The sequence below is a fragment of the Sinocyclocheilus grahami genome, unplaced genomic scaffold, assembly GCF_001515645.1.
Source record: "Sinocyclocheilus grahami isolate Dianchi unplaced genomic scaffold, SAMN03320097.WGS_v1.1 scaffold42.1, whole genome shotgun sequence".
In the NCBI taxonomy this organism is placed as follows: Eukaryota; Metazoa; Chordata; class Actinopteri; order Cypriniformes; family Cyprinidae; genus Sinocyclocheilus; species Sinocyclocheilus grahami.
In genome coordinates this window covers 1,431,256-1,450,240 of record NW_015505221.1, presented here as the reverse complement: position 1 = coordinate 1,450,240, position 18,985 = coordinate 1,431,256, and the positions used below count along the sequence as shown (strand labels likewise).

The window sequence follows — 18,985 nt, the reverse complement described above, 5'->3', positions numbered from 1 at the left end:
TGTTGATATTTTTACTAGTCAAAGATCTTGATAGAATGTGGGGGCAAATTAATCTAAACATTTTGTTTATGAATGATGTAAACTTTGCTTACAAACTGTGATCACTGAGCCGATGTATGTTAAAATAATACCATAATAAAAAAGCTAACTATAAAACAGACATTATGCAAAGATTAACGCAAAAACACAATACTTTTTTACAAACTAAATCAGCATTTTACTAAAAATAATAAATTAAGAAAAGAATACATTTTTGCTGTAATATTTGTATTAATATTTCAATATATTTGTAAAAATTAAAATTAATTAATTAATAATTAAATAAAAAATCAATATAATCACAGAATATTAGAATTTTAATTCAAAATCCTGACTATCCTCGACAGTCCAGATTTCAAATGTGCTGATTGGGTGTGTGAGCCCATAGACAACTTTATCACTCTAAGGAGTGAACGTACCTGTGATGGGACGAAGCAGAGAACATCTCATTTTCAAAGTGTATCTGGCTTGCATGTGTGTTTATAAATCACAATTCACAAGATCATTTGTTTTGTGAAGTAACAGGTTCAGTGTTTTTCAGGTTATAAATTACACTACTAATTTGTGCTTTGTGCCATTTTTATTACTCCAGACAGTAGAAACATGCCATGAAATAATGGGGAGAGAGAGTTTAATGAATGCATGTGCTGCTAGGGCTCATTTTCATTCATTTTCAGACAACAACTATTGGTTGACATTTTTTCAAAAGCAGATACACACAGAACTTACCAAACATCCTGTCCCATATGATCAGAATTCCCGCATAATTCTTATCGATGCAATATGGATTTCGCCCTGCGAATGCATGATCAAATGTTACACACATAATCACTAGTCATTATGGAATCTCTGTTAACAGGTGTAGAATGGTTTTCCTTAGATGAGGGGTATAACCAGTATTAACAGTGTTACTTAAGTCACATGATAAGACAATACAGGCCTAGCTTTTGACCCACAGTGATAAACTGAGCAACACCAATGCACTAAGGGGAACAGTGCAATGCAACTCTACTGTCAAAGGTAATAAAGCTTACCATGATGAACTCTATGGTGGCTGGGAGTATTTAGGATCCACTCCAGAGGTCCAAGATTTTTGACCAGCTAGTGACAGAAACAGTTTCAAAAGGTCAAATATTCTAAGCACCATAAAATATCATAAAAGTAGTTAATGTGACTTATGTGCTATATTCCAAGTCTTCTGAAGTCATATGATAGCTTTGTGTGAGGAACACTCTGAGATTTGACGTTATTCACGGACAATCTTGACATCAGTTGAACTGAATCAGTTGATCCAGTTCACAAAACCCATCTGATTGATTCATTCACAAATCCTACTGATCTGTTGCCCAAGTTCAAATCACAGATTCAATGATCCATTCGCAATGGTTAACAGCTTACTGAAGGGAAAGATTACCAATGAATAATAACTTAAATTTGGATCTGCCACTTTTACGGTGCTTTCATGTAATTTCTAAGTTTGAAAATTTGCATGGCCAAAAATGACGAGCACTATATTCAACATTCCTTCTTTTGTGTTCTACAGAAGAAATGAAGTCATACATGTTTAGAATGACTTTGGGGTAGGTAAATGATGACAGAACTTTCATTTTTGGGTGAACTTTCTCTTTAACCTCACTAATTCGAAAGATTACCAATGAATAATAACTTAAATTTGGATCTGCCACTTTTACGGTGCTTTCATGTAATTTCTAAGTTTGAAAATGTGCATGGCCAAAAATGACGAGCACAATATTCAACATTCCTTCTTTTGTGTTCTACAGAAGAAATGAAGTCATACAGGTTTAGAATGACTTTAGGGTAGGTAAATGATGACAGAACTTTCATTTTTGGGTGAACTTTCTCTTTAACCTCACTAATAACTATTTCCTTTCATGCATTAAAGGGCAACAGCAACAGGTCATTCCTATATACAGTATGTAAACCACAGACAAAACACCAAAAGACAAATGATCATGGGTTAGCCCATTGTCCTCCTTTGACATTTTTCATATGGACAGGCAGACTGATTCTTAATATTAGTCTTACATACAGCATGTGATTAATTTTCCCTATTGAGCACCTTGTCTTTATCTTGGCTTAAAACGCGGAAGAAATGTGCTCTTCAGGGATTGTGGAACCTTGACTGGTTCAGATGTTCACAAATGTACTTGGAGACATCATTAATACATAGTGTTTTCTTATCTGATGAGCTCGGTCGAAACTCCGCTAACTACGGAAAGAGAAAGGTGGCCAAATTTCCAGATGGAAAGAACAATATTTATAGATTGGAAGTAAAACAAACATTACATTGGATTAGAAGATGCATATAGAAGCCAATACGCCTGATAACACACACTCATAAATATGCGTGCGTGTCACTGCACAAGCTTTATGGCGAGTTAAATGCACACACACACACACTCCATGCCTTATATTACCAGGATATAAACATCAATTTGAGCTTGATGAGGCATATATCGCAGGTGTTAGAGCCGACCATCATGTTTTTTACTTGAGTGCTTGATTTCTGATGTCTGCAAAATGGGAACAGCTCAGCGTAAGTGAGCACCATATTTCAGTAGGCCATTATTTCCATGTAATGAGAGATCTGGCAACAGCTGAATTTTATCTTAAAATAAAGGAGCTCCTTCACAACTTAACTCGCGTTCTAATGTTGGATGAGGACTGGGAATTTGGCGCCAATAAATTACATGACATCAAAAAAAGCCTATAAAGGGAGCATAAATTATACCCTTCAGAAAATTGGAGACGTGAAGACTGTTTTCCCTAATAGAGCTCTACAAGATGGAAGTGATTCCAAATCCATTTCCCAAATGATCCCCGAATGTAAAGCCGATACTGAAGGCCTTTTAAATAGCAAATGTAAAGCTTCTGTTTGGAATATTTCATAAAATCTCATTACGTATGATTGAGTGTAGTATTCAGAACCACTGAATGGGCAAAACTACAAAGAGTTTTGAAAATGGCTAAACTAAAGTCTAACATGCCATGAAATGGTCAAGAGCAAGAATAGTGAAACAAATTACTTATAATGTGCCGCTAAAAGATTTAAAACAGAAATAAAATATGCTAAACAATTAGTAAAGACAAATCTCAAAGTACCTCAGTATGAATCCAGAACTGATACAGCAGGTTAAACTGTATGTGCACTGCAAATACATACGAAGGCACCATCAGTGCCAAAGGAAGGTAAAACACCTGATAAAACATAAAATATTATCACTTCATAATAGGCCATTAGCTATTAGCACATGGTTAGAGCTCATTAACTAATAACTGTTACATGATCTAAGGTGTATCGTGCCAAAATTATCACAGATTAATTAGTGAGATGCAGGTGCTTTGTACCCATGAGGAAAACTGCTGGGTGACAGACTGGCGAAGTGCTGTCGACAGATTGTAGTATTCAGAACTGTGGTGAACCTGATGGGCAGCCCACAGGAAGTTTAACTCTGAAACAACAAAAAGAGAGAAAGATACAGCTGAATGACATTGTCAAAACAATGTGGAGAATGTGAATCAATGATAAGCAGCAATGAAAGAGACTCATTTCTATATTTTGACTGTAGACATTTTTTTTGGCAAATGCTCTACATTTCACCTGGATCTGGTGCTATATTAAATCTCTTGCCATTACTGGACTATTGAGACTTTAACTGTTCTGTAAATTACTGGTCCACAAAAAAATTAAAAAAAATTCCAGCTTTAAAAAAAAAAGGAAAGGGACCATTTTCGGAACACCAATATCTTTTTTGGGCAGTAAGATTTGTCTGCATCCTTCTGAATATGCACAAGGAGAAAGAAAAATTCTTCTAAACAAATAATAAAAAAATAAAATAAAATAATGAATAAAAATAAATGTACATGAAGTTTCTGTGAATTCTAGCATTTGGAACATTTTAAAATTTTCTCAAGAAAATACACTGTGTTAAAAATAGTTAGTAAAAAATAATAGTAAAAAAAGCCCACCCCTAAGTCTCAATAATATTCTGGTCCCTTGATACGGCTCGGGTTCCTCCTTCAATAGAAGTCTATGGGATTGCCTAAGCAAGTACATCTAATGAGGTTGCAAACACTGTCAAATCTTTTTAGGATTTTTCTCTGAGATAGTCGAAGGCCTTGTGTAAGTGTGAGGTCCATCAAATCTAAGAGCTGGTGAAGTTCCCAATGAAATGCTGCAATCCAGCTAACAAAACACACCGTGGTGAGAGTGTAAGAACGAAATCTTCCTCTCTGCCAGTGGGGCTCCGCTGAGATGTTAGAATAGCTAGGCCAGCAAAGTGAGCAGTCGAAGCTCTCCATTGAGAAAACAACATCAAACTGTCCACTTAATCCAGATAACAGAACCAGGAATGGATGCTTTGTTTTTATTCACACACTATGAATTTTCAATGCATTTTAGATACAATGCAATTATAAATAAATAATAATAAAATAATAATAAAGTTACAAAAAAAGTAAAATTTTACTTGCATCACCAAACAGAATTGCAAACAAAGTGACATGAAAATTTAGTTTCCCTAAACATTCCCCCTTGCTATTGGTTGAACAAACAGATAGTCCCACCCCAAAATAACGCCATTGGTTGTCTTTGCATTTCAAGCTATTATAGAAGTACTTTACATTAAAAATATACACAATTCAGCTTTAAATTCCAAACTTTAAATGAAGTATTGCATGAGCTAATACTACTTTGTTATAAATGACACTCTTTAGTGCTTTCTGCTTGAAATCAAGAGATGAAATGAGAGGTTTTTCGCCAAACACACCCGCAGAGCTCCAGTCATTGCTTGAGAGTGTGTGAGCCCATGCTTTCACCTCCTAGGGCAGAGCAGTGTAAGATTGATGTGGGGTGTCACTGGTAGGAAGTATGTTCAGCTAGGCCTCATTGCAATCCATGTCCTCGTGCGCCGGCCTCAGCTGGAAGCCGCATAGTTTGGCAGGCAGTATTCAGAGGGGAAGAGCTTTAATGATGAGAACCTATGCCACAGAAAAGACTTTCTCATCATGCCTGAAGATCATGGTCTGCTCAGACACAGAGATTGTGTTCTTTTCTCAAGAATACAGGGATAAACAGCATGGTTGCACAGATAGCAGTGTGTACTATAAATGGATATAGAAACGCATTATTTTGGTCTCAACACTCAAGGAGAGATAACATACAACAATTGTAGATAATTCACAGCCACAAAAATAATTGGCTAGTTAGTTAGGGTGAGATAAATAATAATAATAATAATCATAATAATAATAAAAGCATTATGAATTATAAAATAAAAAATATTATTATTATTACTACACAGATTATTATTATTATTGATTGGACAAAAATCTTGGTAGCGCTGAATAAGTAATCAAAATTGTTAATAATATCATGCAAAAAGGTTAAAAACTAAATGGAATTAGTTCATACAGTAGGTTACCTCAAAGCTAATATATATGGACTAAATTAATTTAATAATTTTTGTTTTTAAGCATTTCTAATATTTCCATACATTTTGAGATTTTTCTTTTCTTGAAAATGTCCACCGTGCTTGCTCATGCCATAATTTTAGGATTTCAAATAGTTTTTTTCTCAATCTAAATTGATATCCATGTCATGACATTCTCAGAATGAATGGACGAAATTCATGGCATCTAAGTAAATCAAAGTGTCTATTGTACTTAAATCGCTCTTATCTATAAACTCTGGTATGAACGCAAAGTACAAGAACAGAAATGCACAAACTCACGTACACTGTAAAAAATGACAGTGAATTTAACGGTAAAAGACTGTAAAAATACCTGTTAAATGGTTAACGGTAAATTCCCCTACTATATACAGTGAAAAACTGTATTGGACATTACATGTAATTTTACGGTAGTACACAGTTTTTGGAAGTGAAAAAAGACTGTATAATTTACAGTTAATAACCGTAAATTGACATTCCCAGAATTCCTTGCGTTACATTTCAAATGTGATGTTTTTTTTGTTGAAATAACTATGTTTCTTCTTAGTTTTTTCTTATCAGTTTTGTATATTAGGGGTGTGTTTTACATCTAATGTTGTTAAATTAATGTTTATTGCATTATTTCAGTTTTATGTGTGTTACCATTATGGTGTTTAGTGTTTGGTGAATGATTAAAATAGAGTCTGGGTACCTTTGCTCCATTTCAGTTATTTGTTCAGCCAGCTGTTGCATCGCGGCGCTCACAAAGCCCTTGTTGGTGCGGGTGAGGAGAAGAAGTTAATCCGTTTTGTTAGGAAGGGAACGGCCATTCGCGAGATGAATGCTTGGGAGCGCAGTCCGAATGCCGCACGCGGAGCTTCACCAGGGCGCCGGCGTGTTTCCCTCTTCTGCGTCTGCATGCGCGTTTGAACAACACCGCTGTGCCTCCGACTAGAATGTCCAACAAAACGTCTGAATAATCAAAAACCGGAAAAATATTGTCTGGGGTGTGCTGCTTAACGTTAAGGAGTTCGTCTCTGGTAAAACTTATAGAAGAAGAATGACAAAACACAGAACAAACAAACAAAAACAATAGAAGAATCTCGGAGCTCAGCATCCGCAATGAAATTACGGTATTTAACTGTAAATTTAAGTTAAAATTGTAAAACCTAAAATGTTGCTACCTTATTTTTTACGTTCAAATTCCAGCAACCACAGCTGCCGTTTTTTTACCGTAAATTTTACAGATTTTTTTTTTACAGTGTACAGTTACCTTAAGCCACTGTAGAGAGGCCTTTACACAAGCCTCACACAAGGTGAAGGGTTAAACCAACAACAAAATACATTGATTATACCATTGTGCATTACAGCGCACAGTTTAAAGAGTGCTGTAAAAACATTTTGAAAGAAACAATAAATTCATAAAAACTCTCTACTTGCAAATATGTTAATGCATTTTTAATGTGTTAAACATTTGTACATTCGAAAAACCTAATTATAAAAACTATAAGGGACCAAGAACACTTGGCAGGCAAGCTGTTTTCATCACATGCACTAAATAATGAGTTTTCCCTTTTCATCTAACATGCAAATATCCCCTCAGCTCTAATGCCACCCTCAGACTCGCTCCCACATGATGCCATGGGCCTCGCTGAGCCTCAGCGTGGCGAGAGACTACATGCCATGTCACTCAGGTTATCAATGAACTGTGAACGTCTGGGCAGAGAGGACAAGCTGTCGGCGAATAAAAGAGGCCAACACAAACAGTCAGCCGAAGCAACCAAACCCATGTCTGTCACCACAATACTTCCCAATGTCTTCGCTCACAGTCAAAACTGCTGCTGGAGACATTTGTAAAAAGAGTGGTACTTTTCAAATGACAGTGCACATGAATAATCTCAGCAGATATTCAGAAAAAACTGTGCGTTTGTTAATTGTTAATAAACAATAGATTAATACTGTGCAACTTAGGTTTTATTAACCGAATCAGTGATTTTGAACAAATCGGTTAAAAGAATGCGCCAATGACTAATTCATAAAGACAACAGCTGCATCAGATATTGCATACGAAAAAAAGTGAAGCAGTTAAGTCGCTAAGTAGTTAATTATTCAAACAAAGAAACAAGTTTATTTCCTTAACATATTTTATTACTAAAGGTAATCATTACTTGTTTATGTTGAGTAACCACTCTGACAGATTCAATGAGTTTAAGATTCATTAGACTAATTCAAATGGTAACTTTTCTTTTTGTTCTTTTTGAATGATTCATTAAAAGGGCCGGCTCATAAGAACTGTTAGTGAATCACATTACACTTGATGTGCTGTATGTTTCTGCTTCACTAAAAAGAATTGGTTTAAAGGAGTCATTTGTTATTTAATCAGACTACACTGGTTGTGCAGTATGTTATTGCTTTCAGCCTCTGAGGAAAACCGCAATGGAATTTATATATTTTTTGCCATATATTGCCATATATTTTTCTATCTTATAACATTCAATTCGCACTGCAAACACAGATAAAATGGCAACTTCTGTCATGTGGTTGTAAATTCAGCAGTGGAGTTTGCCACTGCAATTCAGTGCAGGAAACACTGGCATAGAGTAAATTATCGATCTTGGTATTTTAAGAATAGATATGAAAATCCAGTTCAAATGATGATTGTGATTATTCAGAAAAATATTTTTACCCAGCCCTACTTCACACATGGCATATGGTGAAGGTAGACTCCAATCCTGACAGACAAAATTTTCGACACAGCAAGAGACATCCCTGAGACTGACTTGGTCTGGCCTCGTCCAAAAATCACATACACATACACACACTCGCCTACAAACACAAGTGGCTGATTTGCTGGACATTGTTGATATTATTGCAGGGTCCCGGGGGCGCTCGTTTGAGTCCTGGCTCTACATCCTGACTGGTTTGATTCTTTTGTACACCCTCCAACCTGCACGGCCGGGGACTTCCAGAGGCAGGAGAAGATTTATGAAGACCCCGTGGCCTGGGGTTAAACCCCGCTGCCTTCCACCAAGAGGATTCCTTTTGAAAACAATAACATCCAGTCCCGGCCTCCTTTGGGACGGCCCACAGCGGCATTGACTAGATGTGTTTGTCTTGACAACTGCTGCTGTCTGCGTAAACGCTAAACGTGTGCCACTACTGTATCCTGAACCTGATATTGAGAGGTTGCGTATGTAAACAGATGTGCTACTGCAACCTTTTGCTACTGGAGAAAGCTGCCTTTTTTCTTTTTATGGCTTTTCTGATTCCAGTTACAAATGAAAAATGTGCAAATAACGTCAAACCTCTGTACTGTACAACTTTTGTCTGTGCAACTTTACAAGGTTACATCAGATGTAATATTTACTCATTTTGCCCCAAGCATATCCAATGATGACAGCCACAAAATGGCATTTCTAACATGATCAAAGTTTAGTTTTGGAAAACCCAGTGGCTCAAGTGCCATAAACACCTTTCCCACTGTAAAACACTGAACGGGGTGAGGTGATAAAGAATGTAACATTACGTACTGCCTTCCATAACTTGTTTATAGATTCTCTCCGACTTTATAACCCTCCCTGCCCCGTCTAAACTTATAACATCTAACCTCAAGCAAACCTCAAACTACAGTAGAAAGAACGACAGAATATGGACCCTTCTGCTAAACTGCACACCAGATAAAAGCATGTCTTGTATACCCGGACAATATTCTCCTTGGACGGACCAAACGTTTCCCAAAGTATCATTATTCAAATGTCTTTATGTGACTCTAGTGAATGAAAAGGAGAGGGAATTAGGGACTTGAAATGCATGTTGCTTTACAAAATTTGGGCTTACAAGTGGGTCTCCTGATCCAAAGACCTGCAGGACTTGTAATTAATCTAAAGACGTCATGCCACACATCTACGAGGAACAGAATGCAACCTAAGGCCAAATTAATCACTAAAACTAAGGTTATTTAAGCGAGTCTGCCATCAAAAGCACCCCAATCTGAGAGCATTACCGTCGGAAAATCAATCTTCTGAAACTTTTGGGAATGCAATGTAAGATTTACTGAAAAAAAAACTTTTAATCTGAAAATTAGGGGGGCACTAGTAAAAAAAAATCTGTTTACATCTAATTTAATACATTGTTGCATTACAATCTGTTTTTGAAACATGACAATTTAAAGGAATAGTTCGCCCAGAAATGAACCCTCTGGCAATCCAAGATCTAGATTAGTTTATTTCTTCATTGGAACAGATTTGGAGAAATTTTGCATTACATTACTTGCTCACCAAAGGATCCTCTGCAGTGAATGGGTGCCATCAGAATGAGAATCCAAACAGCTGATGAAAACATCACAATAATAACGTCTTGTGAAGTGAAAACTGCTGGATTCATTGGTGAGCAAGTGCAGAAGTATTTCTTATTAATTCTGTTAGTTCTATATAACATTTATTTGTTTTAGACTTTTCAAAAACCCCAAACTTTATTTCCAGGTTTAAATTACAGTAGATCCTCAAACCCAGATTTTCAATGTGGTCTCAGACTTCTGTAGCCCACCATATATCTTTCATTGCTCATGACTCATGAGACTGAGAAATGAAAGACTAACTTGATGAAGCCCTAATGCAACAGCAGCCACTGTGGTCTTCCTGTCAAAAGCCCATTGGGTTTCTTCAGAGTTCCTGAACGGAGGGTTGCGCTGAGGTTTTGGTAGAGCCCTTTGGAAATAGTAGCATATGGGGACCAGAATCACTGTTGGTCTGCCTCCATGAGAGCGACAGTACAAACTGAGCTAACACTGCTGTCAGCGTGCCAGCCGCATTCAACCTCTCTACATTATTTTTTATTTCAAGAACACTGAAATGTCAACTATACAATCAAAATGGCAACAAATATCTGTTTGATTTAATGCAAAAGCACATCTTGTAGAGAGTCAACCATATTGCTTATTGCACATTGGAGACTGCAGCTATTTTAATACATTTCTCTGTCTACAAAAATTCTTGATGCAAAAAAAAATCCAGAAGACCATTAACCTAGACTAGGCTAAACCATAAACCTTGTCTGGCCCATGTTGCCAAAACAGACCGTGCGGTCGGAAAGCCAGCCCCGCTTCAGTGGAGTGTGGCATCACTATAGTGGAAGACATGGAAAGGCCAAACACCACCAAGAGTCGCAATAAAGGTTTGCAGGCAACTGGAAAATAAGGCAACATGTGGAAAAAATGCGACAGAGAATGACAGAAGAGAGCAGAATGGACGCATGCAAATAGCTCACACAGAAGCAGATGCCTGGACAACATCAAAAGCCACCAAAACCAAACGCAGCCTTTGATTTATGAGGATATGAATTTCTAACAATATTAAATGGCTACTTCAGACAAGGAAAAACACCTACTTTACAAATTGGTCTTACATTTAAGCTTGAATTTAGTTTTAAATGTCATTCAAGAAAGCTGTGATAAATTCTGTAAAAACACAATACAAATTTTAAATGCTACAGATTTTATATTACAGATATAACAGGCATTTTCACAGATCCCTACATGCCTATATTATCAAAAAAGGGATTTTCTTTTCACATCTTAACTTGTGTGGGTGAAAATAAAATTAATAAAAATTATAAACATTTTTCAGATTTTACAATGGCACTAATTAGGGTCAGTATAGTTTTATAGTGGTCATATTTCTGCTGTTATTCCCTTAAAATGGTTTTCTCATGCTAGAATAAAGATTTATAGCTTACAAGTCCCAAAAGAATAGAGCTTTAGATAAAAGCTTCTGTGCGCCAACTGAACCAAAACTGAATATGAAAACTATTCAAGGATCATTAGCTAAAACATTAGACCACCAGCTGTTTACCACTCAAATCAGTGGTCAGAAGAGAAATCTGAAATAACAAAGGTGGACATGTGTTGTAGTCAAAGAGCTGGTGCTGGTTTTTGGTCATCAAATAATCAACATATTTGAAAAAAACTATTGTTTTAAAAAGGTTTCTATATATTTGTATTGCATTTTAATGTGATAAATTAACATAACACTTTCTTAAAATACTACTAATTATTAAATATTATTAATAGTTCATTTTAATGTCCTCACCCTTAGGTCATCTAAGATGTAGAGGAGTTTATTTCTTCATCTGAGCAGATTTTGAGAAATTTAGATTTAAATCACTTGCTCACCAATGGATCCTCTACAGTGAATGGGTGCCGTCAGAGTGACAGTCCAAACACCTTATAAAATCATTAATCCACAAGCAATTGCAAGTAACTCACAACATGTGTGTTTGTAATAAACAAATCCATCAATAAGACATTTTTAACTTTAACCATTGCTTCCATAATATTCCTTTCTCCAATGACAAAGCCATCTAGTCTGAATCAGGAGTGAAATATGCACAGATCACGCAGAGTTTAAAAGCAAGTCCAATACAAGTCCAAAACAATATTAAACAAATATGTTGGTCGAGACTGATTTGAGAGGACAACAGGAGATGGACATTTTCACTGGAGAAAGGATTATTATTATGCATTATGGATTCTTACGATTCCCATTGATACCCATTGATATTATTTCTCAGCAATATTCTCTGGTTGTAAAGGTATAGCAGCTAAACTACTGTAACTTTAAAAAAAGAAAATCCATTATGTCTGGGTCTTTTATGAATTATAACCATACGATATCCAAAAGAAGTCATCTTGGACAGCGATGGAACAGAAAACTAGACAAATAATTTCCTCTGACTTCAAAAAGAACCAACTGGGCACAGGAGACCTCTGACAAAAATGACATTTCCGACTCGGAGCAGGAACCCGAGATGATGGAAAACATAACATGACAGCCAAAAGCACCTCATCACTTTATTTAGGGGTCCAAGCGAAGTCTGGAGAGATGTAATTTGAAAAACATCCTGCCATCGTATCAGCATTAAATCTCAAATGGATGGAATTGGTGTAGCATATGGTAAGCATACTTCAAAAGCAAAGGGCATTTGTCTGTTTTTACCTTTTTCACTCAGAAGAAACTGAAGTCAATGGCCTGGCCTCTGACACACTGTGGATGTTTACTTGTGTAATAGAAGAGGACATGGGGAAATGTATTGAGCAATGCACAATGCACAACAAAATAGCCTGTGAAATTGTATTTTGGTAAACCAAAACTAGGATTATGCTTTCTTCTCCTCCAGCATACTGGAGAGCTGCTTTCAAGGACAAGATCCAACATCTCAAGACAGAGAGCTGTTGAGAAGCAGATTTACAGTCTATGGTAACAAAGTATGTTTACTGGCAATGCAGTTCTGCGACGACTGCTTTTGAAGTAAGAAGAAAAACACCACAGCGCTCAAAGATTACAGCTGTGACAATGTTATCCTCTGTTTGGACACATGTCTCACGGCTCTGTGTCTGAACTCTCATGCTACGCAAACATAAGTGTCTTTTGCGATCACCTACTTCTTGACAGATTGATATTTCAAATGTACAGCCAGATAAAGCGTTTCACCTAAGATGCATTTTCCACATCTGGATAGCCGATAGATTATACTGTATATAAATGTGTTTACTGAAATATGGAAAATGAAAAATCCTATAGAGTCTGAGGTAAATCAAAAACAGTCATCGGTTACTCGCTTTTCCAAGTTATGAACTCTCAAAAGTAGCAAGACATACGATCCTTAAGGGTCAAAACAACATTATCATGGAACCAAACCAGCCCTTATGGCAATAACATAAAACTAACATCCGCAGATATGACTTAAGAAACAAATAATGTTTCCAGAACATTTAAACATTACCAGAAGCTATTTTAATGTATGACAATGAAAAATGAACAGTTCATTTTTGACGTTTCGAGGGACGGCAAGAATATCAGTGAATTATGACCTAAATTTTGATATGTTTTTCACAAAATCTTATCACATGGATTGTTTTTTTTTTTGTTTTTTCGTCTTTACATCACTATAAACTATATGGAAAATTTGAATAGTTCGTCTCCCAGTCAAAAAATAGTGTAAAAGGTGTAAAAAATACTATTAGTGCTAGATTAAAGCTAGATAAAAAAAATTATCATATTAAAATTCACAAGAAGAAAGTAGCACACCCTGTAAAAAGGGGGATGTTACGATGTTCCATTTGTACATTCAGCAAACTCCTTTAAAGCAGATGGACGGATATAATAGCAGTGCATTTGGCAGGATATTCACATACCATGGGCAAATCGATGGAACCAGTAGTATCCCATGTCCACACCAAGAAACGCAAGCCACCTCGTCCAAGCTGAATCCCAGGGAAGCTCCAATATATGGAAGTTGTTCCAGACATAAATATAAGCTGACAGCTCCAAACTTCTCATCATGAGCCTTGAGAAAGACACCAAAAGTGCTGAATTAAGTTACATAATAAAACATGAAATAACATTAGTTTTGTTCTCAGTTCCTTTCTGTTCTCGAAACACTGCATAATCTCTTTGTAAAGTCAAGTTATCTGTAATTTGACTATTGACAAAATCAGGTTTTGAAATCTATGACTTTCTTGTGTTTCATATCTGAGGGAAATCTCACACTTGGGAAGTTGTTGTCAACTCACTGAGGCAGACGGGACATCATCCCTGCGGACAAAGACGTGATGAAGTCGTTGATCTTGATGCGAGGGCCATCTGTCTTTAACCATCCCAAAACAATCTCCAATAATATCAAACCAATGAAATATGGTGTGGCCTACAACACAAAAATTATAAATCCTGCTATAAATGAAAACAAACATAACAGTTACTCTAACTTTAAATACCGTGTTAATACAATTCACTGATGGAACCTTTTAAGTGCTGCATCTAAACATAAAAGATTGAGTCAAGTTTTGCAAATGCTACACATGACTTTCTGTAACAGCCCTAGTGCATGTCAAACTAAGCATAAAACTTTAACACACTAGGCATCTGTCAGCAAATAAAGTCCTTCCTTTGCATAAGTATGGAGTCATTCTGTTACAAAGTCACGGGTTCAATTCCCAGGAATGTCTGAACTATTAATGTATAGGGACACATTGATACGGACAAGAACTGTTAAATATCAATAAGCCAGTAATTCATGTTGCGGCCGATAACCAATAAATGTCTAAAATTAAAATGTAATATCGTCGATATACATTAAAAGCATTTCTGTAGCTCAAACTGTCCAGCATGTTGATAGCAACACAAAGGTCATGGGTTCGATTCCCAGTGAAAAAAAATGTACACTGAATGCACATAATTTCATAAATATAATTAATAAATATTTAAATTTTTTATTACCTTTATTTAATGTACTTATATTAATTTATATATATTATTTATTTAATTTATTTACATAATGTATTATTTAGAATTAATTTCACAAATATCATTTATAACTCAAATTAATTAAATACTCAAACTAAACCACTTTAACACACTAGGCATCTGTCAGCAAATAAAGTCCTTCCTTTGCATAAGTATGGAGTCATTCTGTTACAAAGTCACGGGTTCAATTCCCAGGAATGTCTGAACTATTAATGTATAGGGACACATTGATACGGACAAGAACTGATATTTAACAGTTCTTGTCCGTATCAATGTAGCTCAAACTGTCCAGCATGTTGATAGCAACACAAAGGTCATGGGTTCGATTCCCAGTGAAAAAAAATGTACACTGAATGCACATAATTTCATAAATATAATTAATAAATATTTAAATTTTTTATTACCTTTATTTAATGTACTTATATTAATTTATATATATTATTTATTTAATTTATTTACATAATGTATTATTTAGAATTAATTTCACAAATATCATTTATAACTCAAATTAATTAAATACTCAAACTAAACATTAAAAACTAAAATCAATCATTCTAAATGTTAATGCTACAAGTGACTATGGCCAATAATGTACCAATATACTGTACTGTGCATTCCTATTAATGTATAGCTTCAATGTAATGTAATCTGCATAAAAGTGTCTTGTCAAATGTGCACATTTCAATGCAAAGTGTGTTTTGGATTGGAGAATATGGAATTGGAAGTTTCCACTTGAGTTGGACTCTCTAAACTTCTGTAATCACCAATTTTATAATTTACCAGCAAGTTTTAACTTTAAGGACTTGGATGTAAAGGACGTTTTTCAGGATTTCTTAAACTTGGATTACCCATCAAAACCTGGAGCAAAACACAAAAGACCAATTAAAAACTTAACAGATGTGGTGCTGGCAGTACTCCGTGTCACTCTTTGCAGTGTGAAACCCGAGACTCACTTTCTCACATGCAAACACACATGCACACGGAACTGAGAGTGTGGTAGTGGGAGGAGGGGAGGGGGGTTGGGGCACAACAGTATAGAGTAGTTCTACAGGTGGAACGGGACATGTGTATGTGTGTGTATGTGAGTGTGTGTACAAGTGAACTGAGGCAGGATAGACCACTTGGGAACCCCTATCACACGCAAACCTGAAAACATCTGGCCGCCGACTGCAACAAAGCTCTAGCTGCTAGTGCTATGAAACCTACTTACAAAACTTACAAACTAAAGTTGATGAAAACGAAATTCAATCTAATTAGATATTTAACTTCAGTGAGCTATGCTGTTTGTAAACTATAAGTGCACTTCAATTTCATAGGTTTGAGAAACTTATTTTAACATTTTTCAGCATGTTTTTTTTAAGAAACAAAATGAGCCCTGCAGTAACATATTTCAAGCTTGCGAAAATTGTTGAGGGGCTCTTAATTGTTGTATATAAAGCTGTGATTGTGGACTCAGATCTCACCAGAAACAAAAAATGACATTTGTGAAGCAGATGTTAGTATTTTAGGGTTTTCTTCAGCTTTCTTGGTCAGATTTTGGATGGTTCATGTAACTTTACACAAAAATACAAATACAGTCAAACAGTTTTTTAAGAAATGTACTGTCAACTAAACTTGCTTTATACAAATTTCTAATACACACTTGTTATTGAGATTTTATTTTTTCAACTTCGCCTTTATCGTCTAACAGTGACGTGTAGACAGTCTGAACAACATGTTTCAATTATACTCCAAATTCAAACTTATGGAAGAAAATATCTAAAATGTTGAAGCACAAATCCATGTATTGACCGAGACAAGAAAACACAGAGATTTTCTATTGTCTCACCCACACACATCAAGAGACAGAAACTTCAAATAAAGTTCTGCAGGAATGGTGAGCGAGGCAATTTAACAAGTGTGTGTTTGTGACAGAATTTCAACAATTAGGATTCCTGCTGTGTGGTTAATTGCAATTTCTCTATTCATGTGTTTATGGCGGCCTGTAAAAATGTGAGCGTTTTACCTCAAATAACAAACATGTGCTGATTTGAGTGCAGCCAAACCAAAAAACACACATATGGGTCTGTTAAAATGTAAAGAGCGAGCTCCCTGCTGTAGGGCTTAAAAACCTGAACAGGTGGCAGACTTGTTTTCCATTTGTTACAGGCATGGTGCTCACTGTTTTTGCACGTTAATGAAAATTAAGAGACCACACAATTAAAGGTACAATATGCAATTACGGCATCATTTAAACCTGTGGTATTAGAAGTGTTGTTAGAAAACATGGGTGGAGACACCATTAAAGTCAAAAAGGGCATCATGTCAGAGTATTTGATAGTTTGATAGTGCAGTAGCACTAATACTGAAGAAACCCTGAAGAAATCACGATTACAGATGTTTTGTTTACAATAATATACTGACCATATGAAACATGATTAACAAAATTAAGAGCAAGTAAAATTTGCACACTTGAAGTTCATCAATTCACATCTACTGGTGCCAGCAGGTGACAAAATGCAGAAGCTCAACTTTCTATGCTAGTTTATATACAGTGGGTACGGAAAGTATTCAGACCCCCTTAAATTTTTCACTCTTTGTTATATTGCAGCCATTTGCTAAAATCATTTAAGTTATTTTTTTTCCTTATTAATGTACACACAGCACCCCATATTGACAGAAAAACACAGAATTGTTGACATTTTTGCAGATTTATTAAAAAAGAAAAACTGAAATATCACATGGTCCTAAGTATGTGTGTGTGTGTGTGTGTGTATAAATAAATAAATAAATAAATAAATATATGTGTGTGTGTGTGTGTACAGGTACAGTATATATGGTTCATGAGGACACAAATGTGTATAATGACATGGGTACTACAACATATATTATCTATATGATCACTGAGTTCACTGTCTTTCTGCAAAAAAAAAAAGATGATGATGATAGATAGATAGATAGATAGATAGATAGATAGATAGATAGATAGATAGATAGATAGATAATGCCATAATACTGTAGTATAACACTGCATTTCTATGGCACTCCTGCACAGTTTCTAATGTGTTCTCGCTCTCTTTTAACACAAAGAAAGTTGCTATGCCTGCTGAAACAGGAATGAAGACAAGTTTCATTGGGGAAGAAAAAGAAGAAGTAAAAGACGTAAACACCCCATGCAAGCTCAGCTTGTGTAAGCTGTGGCGAAAGCTCACATTCTCTGTGAGTGTGCTGTTGTTGTTAAACACTGTAGTTCGCACAGTATAAACCTGTGCATCATCTCGCAGCTGTTTTCCCAAATCCACCATGAACGCGCTAGTGATGTCACACGGACCTGGTTGACATATGTCGGCACCTCTTGTACAGTCGTGAATGAGGATTCATTAGGAGTCATTAAACTGAACAGCATACGAAGCCCCTGAGAAACAGTCACATTGGTTACTTCCACTCGCGCCATTGCGTTTGTAAATGTGGTAAAAATTAAACTACAGTATAGATCAGTGGCTCCTCTCACTGCCTGATTTATGTGTGCTGGGCGTTTATGAACACCTACAGGAGTCCGGACCTTTGAACTTCACAGTAACGGCGCCATGAAGAGAGACGTCGTCATCACATGACTCACGACAAGCACTTTTTCTTACTAAGATTGATAATATAGCCGAGTCGACCTATAGGCCTGCTTTTATTTTTATTGCAGAAAGACATAGAGAACTGAGTGATTGTTTAGATAACAGATAATATATCGATAATAGGCACAATTAAATATGATATTGGCACTTTTTGCATAATTTCGCAACACTACTAGGCTACATGACTTAAAATGACGCAGAGTTAGAATAAACAAAATGATTCAGTAGTACTTTTTTGAATACTAAAAAGCATGGATTCTTCCCTGACAATTTACATTAATGGATATGGAATTCTACATTTGTCAGGCAGTATACTGAATACTGAAATACTGATATACTGAATTAATTATTTGTTATCACTTTTTTATTTTTTACATTCATATAGTTTTAAATAATTTTATTCTAAATAATTTTATTTTTATAAATATAGAAAGACAGAGGCCTATCATATATGAATCCCTTTAAGGCTGCAGCAGCAAACTGTAAATTAACAGATATTTTGGAAAAGGTTTTAGTGTCTGCTGCTGTTTTTGGCTTTGACCATATTTAAAACAATGTAGCTTTTCCTGTCCAGGAGAAATAACCTAAGAAG

The 18,985-nt window shown here is 35.8% G+C and overlaps 1 protein-coding gene across 1 annotated transcript; it reads right to left on the bottom strand.

Annotated features, from left to right (window-relative positions):
• Positions 1 to 378: 378 nt before the first annotated feature.
• LOC107582294 (alkylglycerol monooxygenase-like) lies at positions 379 to 18,355 on the bottom strand. The gene is made up of 8 exons (XM_016268059.1): positions 18,099 to 18,355; positions 14,059 to 14,189; positions 13,681 to 13,832; positions 3,409 to 3,512; positions 3,163 to 3,258; positions 1,074 to 1,140; positions 769 to 834; positions 379 to 458 (listed from the first exon to the last, which is right to left on the bottom strand). The coding sequence occupies exons 1-8, from the start codon at positions 18,219 to 18,221 to the stop codon at positions 442 to 444; spliced, it is 756 nt and encodes a 251-aa protein (XP_016123545.1). The 5' UTR covers positions 18,222 to 18,355; the 3' UTR covers positions 379 to 441.
• Positions 18,356 to 18,985: the final 630 nt, after the last annotated feature.